Consider the following 21,617-nt stretch of genomic DNA (forward strand, 5'->3'; position numbering starts at 1 on the left):
AAAAAAAATTAGGTTTAGATTGACCTGAAATAGTAGCAGTGAAAGTTAGGTTCAATACAGTTACTTACCATAAATATCAGTACACTTATCTAATAGTTTTTGTACTTTTATGAATCATTACATATCCTGACCTCCTCTGTACTTTTTGTCCCACTCCTACTCTCATATTGTCATTATTACTGGGAATTTTTCCTATCCTATTTATTTTTAATTGAATTTCAATAAGGTAACAACAGATACATATTCTGACTTATGTATTATAAGTAGCATTCCCTTCCATCTTTAATATGATTATCTCTTTTGCTTGCGCATGGTGTGCATGCTTGCCATTTCTAAGAAAGAAATAAATGTATAAAAGTTCAAACCCAGTATTACTTTAAAGATGCAAAAGGTGTATAGCCAAAAATATCAATATTTTATATCACCACCGGCAGGTACAGCTTTTAATAAATACACTGACCTGAATGTATCACTGTTAGCTTACCTGCCAGTATCTGTCAGTTATTAAATATATTTTTTACTATTAAGCAAGAACAAAACTAATATTATTATTGGAATTCAGAATTTTAGATGGCACATTAACAATATAGAGTCAACATCAATTAAAGCAGTTTTATTATATAGTCTTCCAATTCCTACATTTGCAAAGATATAAATTTTTTAGCATTATACACAAACATTGTATATGGAACCAGCATCTCCTAATGCCTCAGTGTCACCCTACTGCTACCCCAAGCAAGTTGGAACCCATGAGTATAAGTGAAATAATGTTTGTTATTCCATGTTATGTGATAGTTACTGTATGTTGGTAACAATACATACATAGTTTTTTGGAATGTGTATATTACTGTATGCACTAAATATTACTCACAAAAATAGAACTCTAATCTAGGATATAAAAAAACATATGCATAATAAAACCTAATATTTTTTGTTCACAATTCTGTCATTCCCCACTTAACCTCTTGCCGACCGCGCATAGCCGAATGACGGCTTCACCGCGGCCGGCCAGTTCTGAGTGGACGTCATATGACGTCCTCCCAGAACGCGCTCTCCTGCGCGCCCCAGGGGGCGCGCACCCGGCAATCTCCGTGATCGCTGTGTCCTACGGACACAGCTGATCACGTGATGTGGTGAAAGGCCGATCCCACCGGCCTTTTACCACGTGATCAGCGGTGTCCAATGACACGCTGATCACAGGGAAATGCAAGTGCCGGTTCTCGGCTGCACTTTCCTCACGCTGTCAGATCGTGAGGAAAGTACTGCCGAGAACCGGCAGTTGTCAGAGCGGGGATCGGCACCGATCATCAGGGCACTGATGATCAGTGCCCTGATGATCGGTGCCCAGCAGTGACACCCGCAAGTTCCGCCCAGCAGTGCGCCCACTAGCCCCGCCCACCCGTTCCCAGCAGTGCCCCCACCTGTGCCCAGCAGTGCCCCCACCTGTGCCCAGCAGTGCACCCACCTGTGCCACTCTGCAGTGCCACCTACCTGTGCCCAGAAGTGCCACCTACATGTGCCCAGCAGTGCCACCCACCTGTGCCCACCCACCTGTGCCCACCAGTGCCACCCACCTGTGCCCACCAGTGCCACCCACCTGTGCCCACCCACCAGTGCTGCCCACCAGTGCCACCCACCAGTGCAGCCCAGCAGTGCTGCCAGTCAGTGCCACCAGTCAGTGCCCAGGGGTTGTGCCAGTCAGTGCCGCCAGTCAGTGCCCAGAAGTGATGCCAGTCAGTGCCGTCTATCAGTACCCATCATCAGTGTCACCTATCAGTGCCGCCTATCAGTGCTGCATATCAGTGCCGCCTATCCGTGACCCCTAATTAGTGCTGTCTATCAGTGCCGCCTATCCGTGCCACCTCATTAGTACTGCCTATCAGTGCCCTTTAGTGCTGCCTATCAGTGCCCATCAGTGCCGCCTATCAGTGCCCATCAGTGCCGCCTATCAGTGCCCATCAGTACCGCCTCATCAACGCAAATCAGTGAAGGAGAAAAAATACCTGTTTGAAAAATTTTATAAAAGAAACAAATAAACTTTTTTTTTTTTTCAAATTTTTTGCAGTTTTTTAATTTATAGCGCAAAAAGTAAAGCGCCCAGTGGCGATTAAATACCACCAAAAGAAAGCTCTATTTGTGAGAAAAAAATGATCAAAATTTCATATGGGTACAATGTTGCATGACCGCGCAATTGTCAATCAAAGTGCGGCAGCGCTGAAAGCTGAAAATTGGCCTGGTAAGGAAGGGGGTATAAGTGCCTGGTAGGCAAGTGGTTAATAGTATGTGGATATGTGCTATTATGGCTTTCTTTCGGGGACTTTAAAGTAAAGGTCTAGTAAAATGCTAAAGCTAAGCTTAAACCTGCTCCCACTACCATTCTAAGCCCTATTCTAACTACCCTGCAAAGGAAAGATTTCTATATGTACCTATTCTGAAGGCTGTCCTTTTAAGGACTGATATCTGTCTGCAACAACTGATTAATAGCTAATTCTTCAATTGTCGACACATTATTATTATTATTATAAAGGATTTATATAGTGTCAACAGTTTGCACAGCGCTTTACAATATAAGGGAGACTGTACAATTACAATACATTTCAGAACAGAAGGAATATGAGGGTCCTGCTCGTGGAGCTTACAATCCAAAGGAAGGGGGAGGTGATATAAAAAGTGATAGCTGCGGGGGATGATCTGGTGGAGGTGATTCAAATACAGTTCTTAGGTGTAGGTGGTGTAGGCTTCCCTGAAGAAGTGAGTTTTCAAGGATTGCCAAAAGACAGACAGGGTGGGGGCTTATTGGACATACTGTGGTAGGGAGTTCCAGAGGATGGGAGAGGATCTGGAGAAGTTCTGGAGGTGAGAATGGGAGGAGGTGATGAGGGAGCTAGAGAGGAAGATATCTTGGGAGGAGTGGAGTGGGTGATTCGGGCAATATCTGTGGATGAGGCTGGAGATGTAGCTAGGGGCAGTGTTGTGGATGGCTTTGTAAGCTGTGGTTAGAATTTTGAATTTAATATGTTGGGTTAGTGGAAGCCAGTGAAGGGATTGGCAGAGAGGGGCAGCAGTCGCTGATTAGTTGGTAAGGTGTATGAGTCTAGCAGCAGCATTTATACTAGACCGAAGGGGGATAGCCTGTGTAACGGTAGACGGTGAGGAGGGAGTTGCAGTCATCAAGGCGGGATAAAACCAAGGCGTTGATAAGTTGTTTTGTAGGATTTATCCAGTGATGGGATGTGGGGCCCAAAGGAGAGGTCAGAGTCTAGGATTACGCCTAGCACCCTGTCATGAGGGGAGGGACCAATGTTTGTGCTGTTGATCTTAACGGTAAAGTCATGAGTAGGGGATTGGGGGGGAGGAAATATTACAAGCTCAGTTTTGGAAAGATTGAGTTTAAGGTAGTGATGTGACATCCATGCTGATATATCGCTTAGTAGATTTGTGATATGTGAGGAGATTGAGGGGGTGAGCTGGGGAGTGGAGAGATAGATCTGGGTGTCATCAGCATAGAGGTGGTATTGGAAGCCATGGGAGGTTATCAGTTGGCCCAGGGAGGAGGTGTAGAGAGAGAAAAGGAGGGGCCCAAGGACAGAACCTTGGGGTACTCCAACAGAAAGAGGGAGAGGAGCAGAGGAGGAGGAGTTGTATGCAACACTGAAAGTGTGCTGAGAAAGGTAAGAGAACACAGGAGAGAGCAGAGTCACGGAGGATGATGGAATGGAATTTACTGAGGAGGAGCAGGTGGTTGACTGTGTCAAAGGCAGCGGAAAGGTCAAGGAGTATGAGTATGGAGTAATGGCCATTGGTTTTAGCAGTTAGTAGGTCGTTAGTGAGTTTTAGTAGGGCAGTTTCAGTGGAATGTTGTGGGCGGAAGCCAGACTGTCGGCAATCAAGAAGGTTGTTGTCGGTGAGGTAGCAGTTCATACGGTTGTGAACAAGGAGCTCGAGAAACTTGGAGGCAAATGGGAACAGGGAGATGAGTCTTATGTTATTCAAACAGGTGGGGTCCAACGAGGGCTTTTTTAGTATGGGGGTAACCAGTGCATGTTTGAGCGGGGAGGGAAGGTGCCCATGGAGAGTGAGAGGTTGAAGATGTGGGTTAGAGAGTTTAGGATAGAGCAGGAAGGAGGCTGCAAGAGTCATGAGGGGACAGGATCCAGGGGACAGGTGGTGAAGTGGGCCTTGGAAAGGAGTTCGGTAACTTCCTCGGTGGTAACAGGGTCGAAGGAGGAGAGTGTTGAGTGTGGTGTTGGGCCTGCTATGTTGGTTGTAGGAGGAAGCTTGACACTGGAGATCTCATCACAAATTGTGGCAATCTTCTTCTTGAAATGACTGGCAATCTCCTGTGCTGTAAGTAAGTTGGTAGGTGGAGGCAGTGGGGGGTGGGGTAAGGAATTAAGGGTAGAAAAGAGTTGATGAGGATAGGATGAGAGGGCTACTTTTTTATTATAAAAATAAATATAGATTACTATACCACACGCTCTTGGAGGATTAGTGAATCAACCTTGATGTCAGCCAGTTACTACACATAACTACATCACATAAAACTACTGTATAAGACAAACAAAGAGTAAATACAAATCACTCTAGCAGAGCTATACAGCATAAAACAAAAAACAAGAGACAAGGAAAAAAGGAAACCACCCTTCACCACCGAGTGATAAAACAGTGCAAAAGATGAATAAATTGTCCTCATCAAAGTGTAACAGTCGAACTTTCAAGGAATTGCCTTACAGTGAGTGAGGTTTCTAAAGGGAATGTGACCTACCTCACATTTTAGGGTGACTGTAACAACACATGTCACGTGAATGACAAAAAATGGAAAGTTGGACTGTTACACTTAGATGAGAACACTTTATTTCTCATATTGTTTGTGGTTTTGTGCTGTATAACACTGCTAGAGTGATGTATATGTTACTCTTTGCCTTATACTTTTTTTATTAATTGGGGTCCTTTAACTTTTTTGCTTAGGTTATAACTTTTATCTTGAGGTGGTTAGAGCACATCAGGCAGTTGTTGTTCTAGTCAGTCATTGTTAGAGCTACCTTTTTTCACAGCACTTCACTGCATTCTTTGAAAAATACATTTAAAAACATTGTGCACATGTCCACTGCATGCCTTCACCTTAGGTTCACTGAATTTTCTGCTGTCTTCCCAAACACAAAGAAGAGTTTGATCATAAAACATATAGAACATAAATGTATTGATTTTATCAATAACATCTGCAGTGGTAGTTAGTTTGGTAGTCCTCTTTGAGCCTAGTCTGATCTGGTTTTTATTCAAGCTGAAGTTTAGTATAGTTGTTGGGTGGTATACAGTACTGCACTAAACACACTTTGGTGATTTCTTCGTTAAAATAATAAACATGTTATACTTACCTGCTGTGTGCAGTGGTTTTGCACAAAGCAGCTCTGATCCTCCTCTTTTCAGCTCCTCCATCAGCGCTCCTGGCTCATCCCCTCTGCTGAGCGCTCACCATAGGAAGCTGCTTCCTATGATGGGTACTTGTATGGGCTCACTCCCGAGCCTAGCTGTTTGCATCTATTCAAACACACAGCCATGCTTGGCCCTCACTCACTGCTCACAGGTTTTAACTGACAGCAGCAGAAGCTAATGCCTCTCGCTGCTCTCAGCTAAGCCTCTGAGAGCTGGGAGAGGAGCTGCTGCAGAAACGCACAACGCACAAACTCTAATTTCTATTCCCTGATCCCAAAACCCAGCCTTTTCTCATGTGCCCTCTGGAATGCCACCTCTGCCTGTAGCAAGCTCACCTTTGTCCATAACTTTTTTAACTCCAGCTCTTTTAACATTCTGGCTGTTACTGAAACTTGGCTTCAGGAATCCAACTCTACAGCTCCAACTGCCCTTTCACTTGGTGGCCTTCACTGGACTCACAAATCACTTTTCAAGCTATTCCTATACCTCCCTCTCTACCCCTCTCCTATTTTTAAGCTCATTGCATTTATTTTTTGTCTCTAGTGTTTTGGAGGAAGGCTGGGATTTATTGGCCTTTGGGACCACTAGCACACTTCTTTGATGACTTCTCTACCCGGATATACTACTGTTTCTCCTTTAAATGATTACTATCATACTTGGTGACTGTAACATGCCTGTTAATGCTAGCTACCTGTCTACCTCTTAACTGATCAATTTAACAAACTTTTGACCTCACATAAGGAATACACACTCCTATTCACTCTGATGGCAACCCCCTTGACCTCTTAACTCCTGGCAACCTTTCCTCTCTCTGATCACAACCTCATTAGTTTCATGGTCTTCCTGTCTTCAACCCTCTTTTCCTCAAACTAGAAAATTGTTGCCCATATAAACCTTTTCCAGTTCAAATATTCTCTTCTCTATTCTCCATCCAACTGCCTCTTTGACAAAATCTCACTCCTGTCCTGCCCTGAGTTGGCCAGTTATGTCCAAGGCTCACTCTCACATTCTCTGGACACAATTGCTTCCCTCAGTAGACACAGAATTAAGATGAGACAACTATAACATTGGTAAACAGATGATGCCAGAAGTTTCAAAGGCACAGTTGTGATCCTGAGTGACTCTGGTTCAAAAACTAAATCCCTGCAAAACTTCACCCTATATAAATCTTCCCTCCTAAAATACAATTCCTTCCTCTGTGCTGCCAAACAGTCCTATTTCATCAGTCTGATTACCATTCTCTCATCCACTCTCATTTAATTTTTTACCTTTAACTCTTTACTTTGCCACTCATTACCTCCATCACTAGCTAATTCACCAACCAGGAAGTTGTTAATCAATTAAAAAACAATATTGATGCAAATTGTGATGGGATCGCTACTGCCCCAATATCTCCTCTACCTAGCATGCTAGGTCTTCCAATTAATTCAATACTTTCCTCTTTTGACCCACAGAAGTTACCACAGAAGAGGTTGCTACACTTTTACCTAAGGCCCATCTAACCTTTGCAACTACATTCAACCTCTTGTTATGCCTTGCTTTGCTCTGCACTTTCTAACTCACATCTTCAATCTCTCCCTCTCTTCTGGTATCTTTCCCAACCCTCTAAAACATGGACTGGTCACCCCATACACAAATGGACATATACTGCGCAAATTGCTGCTGGTTCCTGATGAACACGTGGATTGAAGGAACCAGGTGGAAAACTGTTTGCTAAACAGCAGCTGCATCCAATTGCTCTCGCCTCAGATCTGTTCCAGTCTCTAGCTACATCTCCCACCCAACTCTTTCTCTACACCATTTCTTTAACCACTAGCCTACAGGGCACTTATACCCCCTTCCTGCCCAGGCCAATTTCCAGCTTTCAGCGCTGTCGCACTTTGAATGACAATTGCGCGACCATGCAACACTGTACCCATATGAAATTTTTATCATTCTTTTGTGACAGATAGAGCTTTCTTTTGGTGGTATTTAATCACCTCTGGGTTTTTTATTTTTTCTTAAACAAACCAAAAACCACTGAAAATGTTAGAAAAAAAAGTTTTTTCTTAGTTTTTGTTATAAAATGTTTTAAATAAGTGATTTTTCTCCTTCACTGATATGTGCTAATGAGGCTGCAGTGGTGGGCACTGATAGGCTGCACTGATGGACACTGATAGGTGGCACTGATGGGCACTGAGGAGGAGGCACTGGTAGGTGGCATTGACAGGCATCACTGATGGGCACTGAAAGGCAGCACTAATACATGGCATTGACTGGCACTGATAGGCAGCACTAACTGGCACTGATTGGCATTGCTAGGTGGCACTGACGGGTGGCACTGAAAGGCAGCTCAGATGGGCACTGATATGTGGCATTGATGTGCACTGGTAGGCACTGATATGTGGTATTGATCTGGCACTGATGGGCACTGGCACGAGGCACTGACACAAGGCACTGATGGACACTGACAGGTGGCACTGCTGGGGCTACACTGATCATCAGGGCAGTGCCCTGATGATCAGTGTACATGTCCCCTCCGCGGAAAAGTTGATTACCGGCTCTCCTCTCCAGCTGTCAGCGTGACAGCTCGAGAGGAGAGAAATGCCGATAACCGGCATTTCCCTGTTTACATGTGATCAGCTGTGATTGGACCCAGCTGATCACATGACCGAGCCAATATCTTCCGCTCTTTCCGTGATCGGTGATCCGCTGTGTCCAAAGGACACAGCGCACCACCGTTCGCCACGCTGCACGCTCCCTGAGCCGAGCATGCGCGGTGAGAATGGGAGGACGTCATATGACATCCTCCCAGAACAAGAGAACCACCTTGCACCCGTCATTGGACTATATGGTGGGTGGGAAGTGGTTAAACATTTATGTTTTTTTTTTTATAAACATGTAGCACTACCCCCTTAGGAGTCGCTGAAGTTTGCGTCCTCCTTTAGTCCTGCATAGCCAGGCAACACACATTTTCCACACAAACTTGCATCCAGGAGATAGAAAACCAGTGTTTGAGTTTGTTTTTGTGAATTTATTAAGGGATTGTAACTTGGATGGGGTAAGGGGTGTATGGGATGCCCAAGGGTATAGTAACTGAGGACAACTTCCTGAGACTATGTATAAGTCTATAGACAAAAATCCTCTTCTTGGAGAGCTAGCCAGCTGTCAAAATGTACCATCCCAGACCCTAGATACTCATTTATCTGGCTGCCTGGAGGAATCCCTGAACAGGGGACCAAGTGCCTGTCACTTTAAGACAGTCCTGGTAGGCAAATGCCCCAATAGTGAGCCACTTGCTCTGGAGGTACTCGTGCATGTGTAGTCCCAAACCCCGCTTTGTGTGTCTATTGACAAACAGAGTAGCCTGGTGCCATCCCCCCTACTTCTCACTGGCTGTGATTGACAACAGCAGGAGCCAATGTCTCTGAGTCAATGAGGAGTCAGAAAGCCAAGAGAACATCTGCTATTGTGCACAGAAGTATCAAAACTTTTTTTTATTCATTGTGCGTTATGTAATGCAATAAGCAATTGGGTGTCCTTTTCCTAAAAATTCAGTGCTAAAAAGATTTTCACTCTCTCATCTTAAAAGGTTGGGAGGTACTATATACCATTTATATTTGGTTTGCAAAATGATGAGGTTATGATGCAGTGTACGATCCTTGCACAAATCTGTGTACATGTTTACAGGAAAAAAAAAGATTTTGCACTTGTTTTTGTTTAGACACATAGAAAAAAATGGAATAGTTTAAAGGACAACCATCAGTTATTTTCCATTCCCCTAACTGCTCTAAACTCAAGAGATTGAAAGGATAACTAGCTGCCATGGGTTACTGCACATTACAATTCCTTGTACTGTGACATAATAAGGTTTATTATCTTGCCATAAGTTTTATTTTATTTTATTTTTTTCTTTACAGAATTCTATCAACTACCGCCAGTACATTGTGACCTGCAGGTTTTCACAGTTAAGTTCTTATATACCTATGATTATATTTTTTCACTTTTTGCAGTTTCTGACAGATGACAGGAGAAAAGGGGTAAACATTCTTGAGCTAAATAACTCTATAAGAACATCTAAGATCTTGAGGAAAACATTTCCCGAAGGTGTAATGACTGCTTTTGAAACAAATGAAAGCATTTCAGGCTACAAAAATGATAGGGAAAATTGGTCATCTTTAATCCATGTGACAGCCATAGGAAAATGAATGCAATGCAATCGCTTATGGCCTGTTCAACAAATGGACACCCTTATGGCTCAGATTTCAGATTGGACAGAGCACTAAAATGGCTAAAGTGAATAAAAAAACTATAATGGGGATTTTTAAATAGGTTGAGACAACAAAATTGGTGTTACAGTCTGATGTCCCTGATGTTCTGATGTCCCTAAATTTCTGTGGGGGTCAAGCATTTTGTGATGAAGCAACAAAGAAATGATTTTGTTGCTAATACTTTCAAACTTGTTTGGGCTGTTACATCTGAGATATACAGAATATTACTGAAATAAAATATGCTTAAATATTTAAACTTTTTCACATATAAAAATAGGTTGTGAATGCACATCCATTTTTAATCCCCAAAAAGTTTGTAATAATTGAAACAGGTTCAGGCTGCTATTTTCAGAGCTGCAGCCAAGACATTTGGATTGCATTTGGATTGAACAGTAAGGGGTTGATTTTCTGAAGGAAATATTCCCTTACAAAGCAAAAATTCCTTTGCAAAGTCAACAGTGCCCACTGATAGCTAACACATGCCTGGAACTTCATGGTTCTAATGCTGTTGATAGGGGCTAGGATATTAATATTTCAGACTGCACACATAGTTGATTGAGTTGGCTGAAATCTTCAAAGGAGGAATACATCTACAGCCCCAACTACTAGTAAAAATTGTGCCATCTAAACTGCCAGTTTTCAGCAGCAGTAAACAAATGCAGAGCTGGTGCTGGACTTTCTTATTAGACAGCCCAGCATGTCCTGCACACAGAAGCAAGGAAGCACCCTGCTTTAAATGGTGTAAAATATATGCAAATTGCGGTATTAAATATCAGCTCATAATTGTATAAATTTTAAAAAGGAAACTAGAATTAGTTAGAATTGAGGTATAAATCATAATTTCACGTTTTGATTTGTGTTTTTCAGCCTGTCAGATAAACATTTAAGAAATTATGAACATTTGTTAAATTGTTCTTGATATAAATACAGTACATAGTGAAACTTTGATGCTAGAAAGCCTGCTACCATTAGTTAAAAAGCTATAATAGTCATTATTGTGTACAGACTTAAAAATGAAATATAAAGAGATGCAAACAAAGCAATGGCTAGGTCTTTGAAGTAGAAAGAGTCACAGTCACCCAGTTGGGTACCCTGAAGTGGTGAAGTGGTATAATATGTGGATAAATACAATCAATGGTTTAAATATATTCCCAGATATCATATATATATAATATGTATTGAATATATTACATGAGTAAAAATTTATATGGTAACAGCATCTTTACATCTAGAGAGAGGGTAAACCTATTATTATTGTCTGAGTGGACTATGACTTTACTTTATATATGCAAATTTATGCTCCATCAATTTCCATGCTTGTATATGCTAATTTTTGGCATTTTTGCTATCTATAGTTGTCATTTGAATGACTGTTATTTACAAACTTTTATTTCTTTGTTATGCTTTTTGCTGGACAGGGCTGCTGTTTGCCATCCGACCACAGGGTGGTGCTGGGGGTATCTGCAGTGGCCTTTTCCTCACTGCCCCACACGCCTAGGCCCCCATCACCCCTGTCTGGGTTGGGTGGGGGCCATTGTTACTGACTGTGCCATGGAGGGAGTTGGCTCTCATGGTCACGCCCTTCAGAGTGGCCTGTGACTCTGTGCCCCTCCTCTGTACATGAACCCTTCTCCATCTGCATTATGCAATCCTGTGCGTGTCGGTGGCACAGCAATGCATGATGTCATTGTGCCCTAAGGGGAGGGGTGACACTGCTCACCACTAATGCCGGGGGATCCGAATATGGACACCATATCATGCCCGTGTTTCTGGCTAGCATCCCGATTCCAACCACTGAATATATTAGGTACAGGTGGATTCATATGCATTTTCCCCATACATTTTCCTTATACATTTTCCCTATATGGGATATATGCCTTGTGGCCTACCTAGTCTAGACCCCCACATTATTTACTTATTGTCTCTTTTCTTCCCCCTATTTATACTGTACATATTTGAACCTACAGCAGTATGTCTGGCTTTACCCATTGGTAATGGCTCTACTTTATATACTCTCTTCTACTTATGTACAATTACTGTACTGTATTCATACATATCATTCATAGATTCCTTGGATTCTCAGTGCTGGAGCTCATAGCATCCTTGTGGTGATTTGGATGGCCTGGGGGCATTCCTCCCATGGGGCCTGTGTGAGTGGTTGTCAGGCAACCACTCACACAGGCACTTCTCAGTGCATTGTTACCATACTCAAGGCCTGTGGGTCTACTATAGATATAGAGGATATAAGTGTAAATTTTATTGTAAGAGCAGGGGCGGACTGAAAACTCATGAGACCCCGGGCAATAGCGGATCATGGGGCCCCTGTTTCCTTGCCCAAACTCAAAGCCTATAAAAAAGGTACCAGGGGCATCTCATAGGCCCCCCTACTGACCTCGGGCCCTTGGGCAGTGCCCGAGTTTCCAAATGGTCAGTCTGCCCGTGTGTAAGAGGAGCATATACATGTAATTTTCTGTTTTTACTGCCCTATTATGTAATAACTCTTTTCCAAACAATTTTTGTACTTTACGGATGCTTTACCTGCTGTATTGTAATGTTGTTATACCTAATTTCTCCCTGAAGAAGGAATGATTTTCCAAAACATGTCAGGATTTATTTGAAGACTACACTCCAACTAACCAAGTTACATATCTCTTCGACAGTTTCCTTTGGTGTATCTAAGTATTCCAGGGTATATGTACTCTGTATCATTATTGAGTTGTTTGTACATTCTTAAGTGATCCATATTGCAACATGATTTTATGGACCAATTAGGTCTCTTTTTTTTTTTAACAAGATATGTTTACACAATAAAGATTGACATTTGTCTTTTAGATATTTCTACTTTACATTTTTGTCTGCCTTAAAAGTCCCAGGGGGATTCTTTGGTATTCATCCTAGTCTTATTATAGGGTAACAGCACCGCAAGCGTAAAAATGTGCTTCGTGTGCATTGTGTAAACTCATGCAAAATCGTACATAGTTCCCAAAACAATGCAGTATCAATGCAGGTTTGATATTTTTGATTGGCAAGGCTTAAGAATCTGATTTCATGCCTATAAGGCTTCTGACATCTATATCCAACTCTACCAACTGCAGAAGTAAGCAAACTCTGTGCAGAGTGAGTAGCTTTGCTATTGTTCTCCAAATGACTGCTTGAGGCAGCCATGAGGACAGCTTTCCCATTAGAATGAATGGAGTTGGGGCACAATTGTACTGTACAAAGCAGCCATTTTTGGAGAAAAAGTCTGTTCAGGTCTGAGCAGGCCACCTAGTGAACATTGCTGATTAAGGCTAAAGGTAAACATAATACTAGAAGGGCAGCCTTTGGGAGGGGAAGTGTAAAATTTGGCATCACATCATAAAATCACACCTCTTAGCTGCCTCTCTGTTTGCCCCTAGGCTGGCTTTCCTCTGGCATCTTTTTTGCCCATGTCACCCCCACTTTCTTTACACTTCTACCCCCCCTTACCCCAGGGAAAGTAGTTACCCCCTTACCCCCTTTGTCTACTACAAAGATTACTTTTTTTACTGATACCTCAGCAGCCCTCTCTCTTCTCTGCTCTCTTTTACCCACTTTTCCAACAAATTCCAAATACCTGCTGGAGATGTGGAACGGAGACAGGCACCCAGCTCTACACTTTCTGGCAATGCCTGAAGATTCAATCATTCTGGAGTGAGATGCATGTCATAATTAAACACCTCACTTCTGTTGATCTAAGCCATGGTCCTGCTGCCTGCCTATTACATCTGCCCACGAAACATATTGCCAAATATAAAGCTTCTCACCATCCACCTATTAAACACAGCAAAACCCTGTATTCCACTGATGGTGAAGAAGGTCCAACCTCCCTCTAAGTCTTCTTGGTTTGCTAAGGTAGACAACATCAGTTTAAGTGTCAACTTTTATACCCCACAACATGTACACAAATAATCGCTATTCAACCTCTTTCACTTTTAAAAGGGTTTCGAGGATTAGCATGTCCATGAGGTTGTGTATTTTTGTATCTGTCAAAAGTTAGCCTGCAGCCTCCTGTTGCTTTGTCTTACCTCCTTGCTGTTTGTGTTTCCTTCACATGTGTGTGTCTCTCTCTGCTCACCTATGGGCATCGTCTGCTATTCCCTGGGTTTTATGTTCTTCACTTTCATCACTTCCTGGCCCGCCTCCTTGTCTGCCTGTCTATTTAAGATATGCTCAGTCTGTCCCACATTGCCTGAGCAACGTTTGTTGTCTGTGCTCCCCAGTGTTCTTCCAAGTATCCGGTCTAGTGTTTCTGTGTACTGACCCCGGCTTTGTCCCTGACTTCTCTCCTACATCGTCCACCTGTGTACCGACCCAGGCGTCGTTCCTGACCTTGCTTGTCTTCCGCCTGTCCCGACTTCGGCTTGTCTTCTGGATCTCCTAGTCTACTTCCATTGCACCCTGCTCCCGCTAGCGGTCTCTTCTACCACAGCTGGGTGTACCTTGGGGCCACGACCTGGTTCCAGCCTGCTCCAAGTCCATCCCCACCATCAGGGGCTCTGGTGAACAAGCAGGCTGGGGCTTAGACTCTGCGCCCTGGGGAACCCCAAGCTGTGGAATAAGAGCTCATCACCACAGGTGCTGACAGTATCCCACCCCCCATTTGTTCTCTCAGAAATATTTGGTAAACTGTGTATGACCACAATGGATAATTGCTGTTTTTTTCTATTGTTTATGTCTCCCATTGGGATTTGAAACACAATATTGCTATCAGTATCTGACTTATGGTATAAATGTCAATATTGTATTGTAATGGCACACATAAATAAAAAGGTAAAAAAAAAACAGGATTTTTAAAAATATATTGTTGTGAACTGCGCTTTTCAATACATTTTTTCCTAATAAGATTTTTGTCATAAAAAGCTGAACTTCAAAATTGATTGATGTTTTATATATATATAAAGTGTTGCTAGCATATCATAAATATTTAAAAAGAATGCAATAAAATTAACTTACTGTTCCTCTGATTCCACCGTACAGCGTTTAAATAAGCATTACAATAATGGAACAGGAATTCATGGTTGGATGTGACACTTTTTCCCAGAACCAAAGGCATCAGATCCATTCCATCAATAATTCTGCAAGAACATGTGAAAATTATAGCCCTTAGGTAAAGGTAAGGCATACATTTATATTGCATTATCATCTATAATTTCATTTTATTTGCATACTTCTCTCATGTGTAAGTCATGTAATGCTTTTGGCTCAGTAATTAATTCATAGACAAGAGCTTACTTTCCAGTGCAATACAATTCTGATAATCTGGTACCAACAGGGTCAGTCGAGTGCCACTTTATAAAATATTCCAGATTATCAGGACAAGCTGCTGATATAAATGAATAAGAAAATTAAGACAAAATACCTATAATTCTTCATTTTTGCCTTCTGATCTATTAAACCTTTCTCACTCTATTTCCATTGTTAACCTGAGCCACATTTCTAATATTCACTTTTTCTGTAAATTTCTGGCAGCTGTTGACAAATCTCATATTTTCCAAATTATAGGCACATTTCCAAAGAATCAAGCAATCAGAAATACACTTGATGAATTTATGAATTTCTGGAATACCAAATCCTAAATTAAATTAAATGTTATCATACAATAATCTTAGATCATCATCTTCTGAACTTAGAGCTTTTTGGTTTTACCAAGGACCTGCCCTGCAAGCTTTCAGTGCAGAGGATCCCAGCACAGCAAGAGAAGATTACTATCATATTTAATCATTAGAAAATGAGGTAATTAGTGTTAAACATTTTTTAAAACAGACCTGAGCAAATTGCATCCCAAGGGCCACAATGGGCCCTTTGGCTGTGCCTATCTGGCCCTCAGTGCCTCCACTGTCAGCATCCCTCTCTGAGCCTGACAGCTTCCTCACTAATGCCCCATACACATGATCAGCCGTTTTTTTTTCGTCTGCTAGTCTCACATCGAAAGTGAAGAGGTTACTAAAATACAAAAATTCTCCCATGAAAGAAAAGAATTTCGAAAGTGATGTCATGTATTGCGTTGTATTTGTATTGTATTTTCAGACTACTGTACTGATTAAATGAAAATTGTACGATCTGGTATTGTATGAGAAAAAGTTTTGCGTTTGTCTCTTCGGATATTGTCGTACGAATTGTCGTGATCGGCTCTCAAAAGCTGTGTACTAATGATCCGATTATCGGACGATCGGTCCTCGTACGGAAATTTTCGGATGATTTTCTTATAGTGTGTACGAGGCATAAGGAAGCTGATAAGCCCAGAAAGGCACACTGGTCTGGTTTGAGAGCTGCAAAAACTGGAAGGAGAAAACCTGAGGAGTTGATCAGTGCAACAGGGAGGCTCATTTCTAGTGGAAGAGCATTGCCTAGGAGATGTCCTGTCACAAATCTGCTACCTGGCCAGGTTCTTCCTCTGTTAGCGCCTGCACACTGCAAACCCCAGAAGCCATGCACCTATTCTTCACTTCAGGTCTGGATCTGCAGAAATCTCTGCTGTACTGATCTCAGGCTCTCTCCTTTCAATCATAGTGCTTTTCAGAAGGCATTTGACAGGTAGTGAGGAGGTGCTATATTGCCTGATTTAACCATATAACGTAGCACTACCATGCTGCAATCACATGCATCACATGGTTGCAGCACACACTTGCAGCATGGCCCTACTGAATTAGTGAGTTTGACAAGTGGTGCCATTTCTCAAACTCTGCAGCCCAAGTGGCCACAGCATGTGAACAGCCTCATCCAGCTGTTAACTAGTTCCCGACCATAATGTAGCCAAAAGACAGCTACAGCGCGGCCGGCTAGTTCTGGGAGGGCGTCTATGGACATCCTCCCAGAACTGCGCCCCCGGGTGCCCCCATAGCTGATCACATGGCTATGGAACGGGCCAATCACAGCTGCTTTTACCATGTGACCAGCTGTGTCCAATGACAGCTGAACACCAGGTAAATAGGAAATGGCAGTTATTGGCAATCCTCTACTCAGTGCGTGAGGAAAGGAGTGCCAGTAAGCGGCATTTTGCTGGGGAACATCTACACTGATCATCAGGGTACTGATCATCAGTGTCCTGGTGATCAGTGTAACCCCATCAGTGCAGCCAATAGTGCCCATCAGTGCCCATCTGTGCTGGCAATCACTGCCACCTATCAGTGCCATCCAGTGTTGCCCACCAGTGCCACCTAGAGTGCCCATCAGTGTTGCACATCAGTGCCCATCAGTGCCACCTATCAGTGCCACCTAACAGTGCCCATCAGTGCCACCTATCAGCGCAGCCTCATCAGTCCCATCAGTGCAGCCTATCAGTGCCCATCAGTGACTCCTCGTCAGTGCCCATCAGTGCAGCCTATCAGTGAAGGAAAAAAATTACTTATTTGCAAAACTTTATAACAGAAAATAAGAAACTTTTTTTTTTCAAAATTGCTCTCTTTTAGTTTGTTTAGCAAAAAATAAAAACCCCTGTGGTGATCAAATACCACTAAAAGAAAGCACTATTTGTCTCAAAAAATGATAAAAATTTAGTTTGGGTACAGTGTTGCATGATCGCGCAATTGTCATCCAAAGTATGAGAGCGCTGAAAGCTGAAAATTCATCTGGGTAAGAAGGGGGTAAAAGTGCCCGGTAGGCAAGTGGTTAATATTCAGTTTGGATGGACAGCTGCCTGTTTCTACCACCCCCTGACCACTCATTTGAAAGAGGCCTATTTCATGAGCAGTTGTACATATTATTCCTCTACTGCAGAATGTACTTAACAGTTACTGAAACCTATGGTACCGGTGGTATTTACACTAGTTTCCTTGCTGCAATCCTCATGCTGAAAACTATCAATGTTGGACTGGCGTCACTGAAATTCAGTACAAAAATTAGATTCCAAAATCTATGTCCTTAGCTCCACAGCCTTTAGTATGTGTCCACATTATAAATTGAACCTCGATGTACTGATTTTATCTCTGGGAGACAACATCATCAAGGTCTCAAGTTCCAAGCATAATTTTCTACCACTTCACAAGATTATGGTGAAAACAAAGGTGGCTTCCCATCAGTGGCACTTGAGTGGCACTCAATGAAACCTCCATCTGTTGTATTACCTCTTTCACAAAAATACACTTTGTTGTTTTAATGGTCTTAAAGAGTTACTAATACTCACTGTGGAACCTAAGGAGTTAATCCTCTGAATTGTGTAAAAAGGCTATTTGATCCCGTTCTTTCAAATCCTCCCCTTCTTTTACTGTTCCAAATCCACCTGCCATAGTACAGGGCAGCAGTGGTAAGTCTGCACATGATCTGTTTGGAGTGTATTGCAAGAGAGTTTTTTTTTTTTGGGGGGGGGGCTGCATGTGATCAGCACAGGGCCAATCAGTGCTGTCTAGAAAGAGTGCCAGGGGTCATACAGCCTCATAGGACAATCAGAGGGGAATGAAAACTCTTTAACCAGTGCTCAGCTATACACTGATAGAGGTCACAAGACTGCTATATACTGCTGATGAGAAAAGGTATTTAGCAGTGTTCTAGAAAGATACAGTCATATTATCAATAAACATATTGATGTCAACCCGAGAGCAATTATATCAGTTTTCGGTAAGTTTAACATTTACAGTGAACCTCAGTATATTTAAAGTGGAATTAAACCCTCCTATCCCTTACAGCCATTAAAGTTGACTGTTTGATCTGCAGATGCCATGGTTGAAAAGGAGTGCTCAGGGTGTGTAAAGCAGCTTATATATATATATATACTGTATATATATATATATATATATACATATACATACAAACAGTCTGGAAAGGTTGACACCTGACAGATTTCCTTCTTTACTGTCACTTCTTGTCCAAGAGACACAATAGGAAATTAGAAGAAATTTTTCCAAAGCAAGGGAAAACCTCCTCTTAGATGGTTTCCACTGAAACATATGTTCCCACTGACAGATTCTTCTTCACCCCCTGTCCCTGTGACCATTTTAAAATTGTAGAATTCCCACAGACACAATTGTCACCAGGGCAAATGTAGTATGTGAATCTCCCCAGGGGGGACACACAAAAGCAATAATATGAATGATTTAATCCTGATATAACCCTTCCCTAACTGATCTTTTTCTGCTGCAGTTTCACTTTCCCTTCATGTCTACTCTCTACCCCTACTCTACGACTGGATTGAAAACGAGAAGAACTCATCCCTCTGTCACTTTACTCTCTCTGAATATCAGCAAGCCATCTGCACTGCAGAACACTTTATTGGTTGGGCTGTTTGCCTCCAACAAGATGTACTGTAAAAACTATACAATTTAGGTACTGGCATTGCCTGTATTGAAAAGAATCCTTAAAGATATATCATGTACCATGGAGGTGCATTGATTTGTTCTTTGTATAATATTATCATTAATACTATAATAGTATTATTAAACATATTTAAATAAAGCCAACAGTTTGAGCATTGCTTTACAATCTAACGGGAGACAGTACACTTACCATACAATGAAACACAAGAGGGTTAAGTGGGCTCTGCTCATAAGAGCTTACAATCTAACAGGCACCTTCCGGGAGTTCAGATTAAAGTATTTAAAGACAGGTAAAGTCACATTTTTTACTACTGTAGTCAACATGAGCATTCCCCAAATGGATGTCCCATCCTTCATGAACACTATGGCCCTACTTTATCTGTACTTAGAAAAAACAATAAAGTGTTATATATTTTGCATCCTTGCACTGTTTTCATGTTTTGGATTTAAGCATGTACCATGCTCCTTTTGTGCCAGAAAATGTAATTTCACATTGGCTCAAACTAGATTTAACTTAAGCTCACCTTTAAACAGTAATTTTATGTGCATACAATGTGTGCTACACACTATTTAAGCCTATCTGTGGCTGAATCTTATCACAATAAAAGTTAACAAACAAATATAATTAGGCACTTCAAGTAATTACTTCACTTCTAATTCTTACCTTATCTCTCAAGAGAAATGGACATTATGGACAAGAACAGCAGGCATAGTTGAATTCAGATAATTAGGGGACATAGAGGTATTTCAAGAATTTACAAACTAAATCATGAGATATGTGCCAAGATACTTGCAAAAGCTGAAGTGTATCTAAACCCAAGAACATAAATGTAATACGTTGCAGCCTATTAGTACTTAGTTGTGGTAGCTGCATATTTTGCTTTACTTTTTTCCTTTATTTTTACCCCATGACACCCCAGTAACACACTTTCTATCCTCCAACCTAAAAAAATCTAAATGTTTGTATTGCATTGAAAAGGATTAGAACCACTAGCAGGTGTGTATTGTTGTTTGTTCCCCTATTGAAAATATTTCCTCACTTTTTGTTCTAGCTGAAGTTGGTTAATATGTCTTCAAAAGTGCCATGTGTGTGGCCAACATAAAGTGGAATTGAAATTAAAAAAGTTGCTACAGTATATTATAGGAATAAATATACTCTACATGTTTATTGTACCTAAGTAGTACCCTGAAAATCTACCTGTTGTCTGGAACATCTCTAAAAAATATATTGGTGCCTCCTGGTATATGAGTGTGCTCATGGACTGTAAGAACCCTCACAAGCTCATAGCTGTGTAACTGCAGTGTGAAATCTAAGGCACTGCTACATCTTGGTGCTGGTGTCAGGAGATCTGGTGATGTCATAACTGTGTCATAACACTGACATGAGGCCTGACTCTACGGCCAGCTCCACACATTCAAAACAAAGCTTGGCACGTCAGAAATTGAGAAAAATATCAGTTGGGAGAACATAGGCAATGTTGGTAACTAACCCTTTACTATCTGCCTGCTTTTTCTGGCACAGCTTCCAGAATTCAGTTCCTCTTTAATAGCATAAACCATACTGCAGACCTGTTTATTATAACCAATGTGAGCTCAAACTGGCAAATGGATGCCCCTGTTGTTAAAAATGTCACTAATGCTACAAGTACAGTATGTGTATGTCATACTAAGGAATCGTATGCTGATGTGAAATTAAATATGTACTTACAATACAATTTCTGGATTAATCAAGATGCCACTGTGTTGCTGGTCAATGCCAATTGACCACCATACAAGACCAATAAAACTGGATCTTCTTCTCAAGTTTAATTAGATCTTTGTCATCACTTTTACTATACCTCATTGAGACACATTCTGGAATTTTGTGTTAACAGTACTGAACACTAAAAATACTAAAATTATATTGCTACCCATAAAGCGTTTGGGCCTTATCAAGGAATAAGCCCATCTGTGACTTGAACTTGCCCTTTAGTAGACCCTGACCATTACTGACCATTACAGAAAGTACAAAACCATTCACCAGTAAATCTACCTCATCAACAAACTGCTAAAATTTACAACATAAAAAATGGCAACTGTCCCAACCTTAGCAGTAAGGTGCACATGGAGGGGCACTGCACATCGCAAACAAAGGATTTATCAGCAACACTTTCCTGCCAGCCTGAAAAACAACCAATTTGGCCCTGTCTAACAGTTTGCATTAAAAACAGAGGATTTTGTTTGCACAAATTTGCAAATACATGTGTAAGACACAGTCCCGCATCAAGGGTACTCTGTATACTGTGGACCTAACTAAAATTTCTACAGACTCCATAGGAGGAGTACATGTATCCATGGATAGGTTAATGGCAGGTGTTCCTGGAGGAGCCCATCCCTCCTTAAAGGTACAGGGACGCACTTGACGCCCAGCTATACCAAAATGACAGCAAAGGCATCCACTGCGTCCCTGCATCCAAGTTAGCCAACTACACAACAAATGGCAAACATCCCAACCTATAAGCAGCCTTAGCAGTAAGGTGCACATGGAGGGACAAAGGATTTCCTAGCAACACTTACCAGCCAGCCTGCAAAACAATTTGGCCCTGTCTAACAGTTTGCGTAAAACTAAAATTAACACCATATATTAATTGCAATGGATTCAGCTCAGGTAAGTCTGTAATTCACA

General features: G+C 41.7%; 1 protein-coding gene across 2 annotated transcripts in view; it reads right to left on the reverse strand.

The window, feature by feature from the left end:
• Positions 1–21,617, reverse strand: part of STS (steroid sulfatase) — a 307,980-nt gene that overhangs the window by 80,129 nt on the left and 206,234 nt on the right. For both annotated transcript variants that reach the window (XM_089652895.1, XM_089652894.1), the window contains one exon: positions 14,658–14,779. In XM_089652895.1, the coding sequence (XP_089509021.1) occupies positions 14,658–14,779 (122 nt within the window). The remainder of the gene's footprint in view (positions 1–14,657; positions 14,780–21,617) is intronic.

This window comes from Staurois parvus, unplaced genomic scaffold (genome assembly GCF_062004578.1).
Source record: "Staurois parvus isolate SC_StPar_1 unplaced genomic scaffold, SC_StPar_1.0 ptg000695l, whole genome shotgun sequence".
NCBI lineage: Eukaryota > Metazoa > Chordata > Amphibia > Anura > Ranidae > Staurois > Staurois parvus.